The sequence below is a fragment of the Limulus polyphemus genome, unplaced genomic scaffold (genome assembly GCF_000517525.1).
Source record: "Limulus polyphemus unplaced genomic scaffold, Limulus_polyphemus-2.1.2 Scaffold779, whole genome shotgun sequence".
In the NCBI taxonomy this organism is placed as follows: Eukaryota; Metazoa; Arthropoda; class Merostomata; order Xiphosura; family Limulidae; genus Limulus; species Limulus polyphemus.
Window position 1 is genome coordinate 396,262 of NW_013666389.1, and position 1,826 is coordinate 398,087.

General features: G+C 30.6%; 1 protein-coding gene across 3 annotated transcripts in view; it reads left to right on the forward strand.

Annotated features, from left to right (window-relative positions):
• LOC111086011 (probable insulin-like peptide 7) overlaps positions 1-710 on the forward strand; it is a 24,393-nt gene extending 23,683 nt beyond the window's left edge. For all 3 annotated transcript variants that reach the window (XM_022387221.1, XM_022387220.1, XM_022387219.1), the window contains one exon: positions 259-710. In XM_022387221.1, the coding sequence (XP_022242929.1) occupies positions 259-440 (182 nt within the window). In that variant the 3' untranslated portion in view covers positions 441-710. The remainder of the gene's footprint in view (positions 1-258) is intronic.
• The last annotated feature ends 1,116 nt before the right edge of the window (positions 711-1,826 follow it).

Genomic DNA, 1,826 nt, shown 5'->3' on the forward strand with positions numbered 1-1,826 from the left:
ATGCAAACTAAGACTTCTAAAAAGCCTTCCCAACAGCAAACAAATATGCTGAAAGTTATAAATATTATGATTATTGTTCTTTTTTTAATTAATATAACCTGAACGAAACTGATAACGAACAAACAGTTATAAAATTGTGTTACATGGCGATTATTGTTATTTTTTTTCACAGGGTGATTATTGTTGTTTGTTTTCACAGGGTGATTATTGTTATTTGTTTTCACAGGGTGATTATTGTTTATTTTTTTTCATCTACAGGTGATGAGAAGTCATTTTTGTCAGAAACTCTTGCACACAGTTTGTTAAAATATGATAAACCGAACGGAAATCATCAAATCACCAAGCGTGGAATTATGGATGAATGTTGTCATAGCTCTGTGGGCTGTTCCTGGGAAGAGTATGCGGAATACTGTCCTATTCATAAACGTATACGAAACTAACCAGGAAGCTTAAAAATGCGAAACTAACTTACTGCACGAAAATTAAATTAAGTTTAAAAAACAATGATGAAAAAAATTTAACGTGTAAATTATGTAGTATGAAATCAATTTTATATTTGTTTAGAAGTTTCTTGATGACAAAATGTACCAGAACGATAAAATATTTATATTCGTGGGTAATATTTCTGTTCTCATCATTCAATTTCCGGCTCTAACTTTGATTTAATGTATAGGTAAAAATTTCAATGAATAAAGCTTCTTTCACCATATGCTACATTGTTTCCTTAGTTGTCAGGATAATACATTCATTTAATGGTACGTTCTGCTAAACTAGCATAAAATAAAAAATCTAATCATTTATAGGACTTGTTCTTGATTATTTTGCATAATCTCTTTATTTACATGAAAAAATTAAAAATATTTAATGTTTTATACTGTTAGTTGTTATTTCATCAAAATATCATAACATTTTTATGTCTGACTTATTCCCAAACTTACAGTTGATTGATTGGATTAAAACACATTTTTAAAGCGCTAAAACTATTAAAATATGACTTATAAACATTAGTTTTACAATAGTATCAAAGCATAAAAAAAACATTTGTCGTCATGTCTTATTTACTTTAACAATCTATAAAAACAATAGTTTGTTTAAATAATAAGTGTACGTTTATGTAAATTTATTGTGTGGAAAATAGAAGACAGAACTGAAAGAGTGATGATTTTTCTAACCTTACCATAATTACTGTTCGTTAATGTTCATCTCTGTACTTATGGTGATTCATATCTTAAGAATTTATTTAGTGTTAAATTTAGGACTTCGCGTAAGATTTATTAGTTTATATTTGTCCTTATCAGTATTAAATCTAATAAATCAACAAGGAAAATAACTTGTATCAGAAACGGAAAATAACTTCGAGAGTAAGGCCCGAAGTGAATTTATGTATTATTTCTTAACAATGGAGGGCGACGCAAATACTGGGCCCGCCAAAAGAAGCGCAAGGATGTTATACAGTTAGATTTTACAAAGTATTAATGACAAACATTGTTTCCTAATGAAGATTAAGGGTTCAAATTTTAATGATGAACAGGTGGACAATCCAAGAGCCTTCTCTTATTGTTGAACTGTGTTTCAAAAATGAATGCTCCATCATCGCTGTTCAAAGAACATACCGTCGAGAACATGGTGTTAATGTTGATCCTTCTGAACATGTCATCAACGGGAACTGTGTTTTCAACAAGATGGAGCCACCCGTCATACAGCAGAATAACAATGCCAGTGTTACGTGATTTGTTCCTAATAGGGTAACACAAACTGGCCTCCAAGATCCTCGGGTTTGTTAGGAGCAGAATTTTTTTTTGGAGTTACTTAAAGGAAAGGCCCGG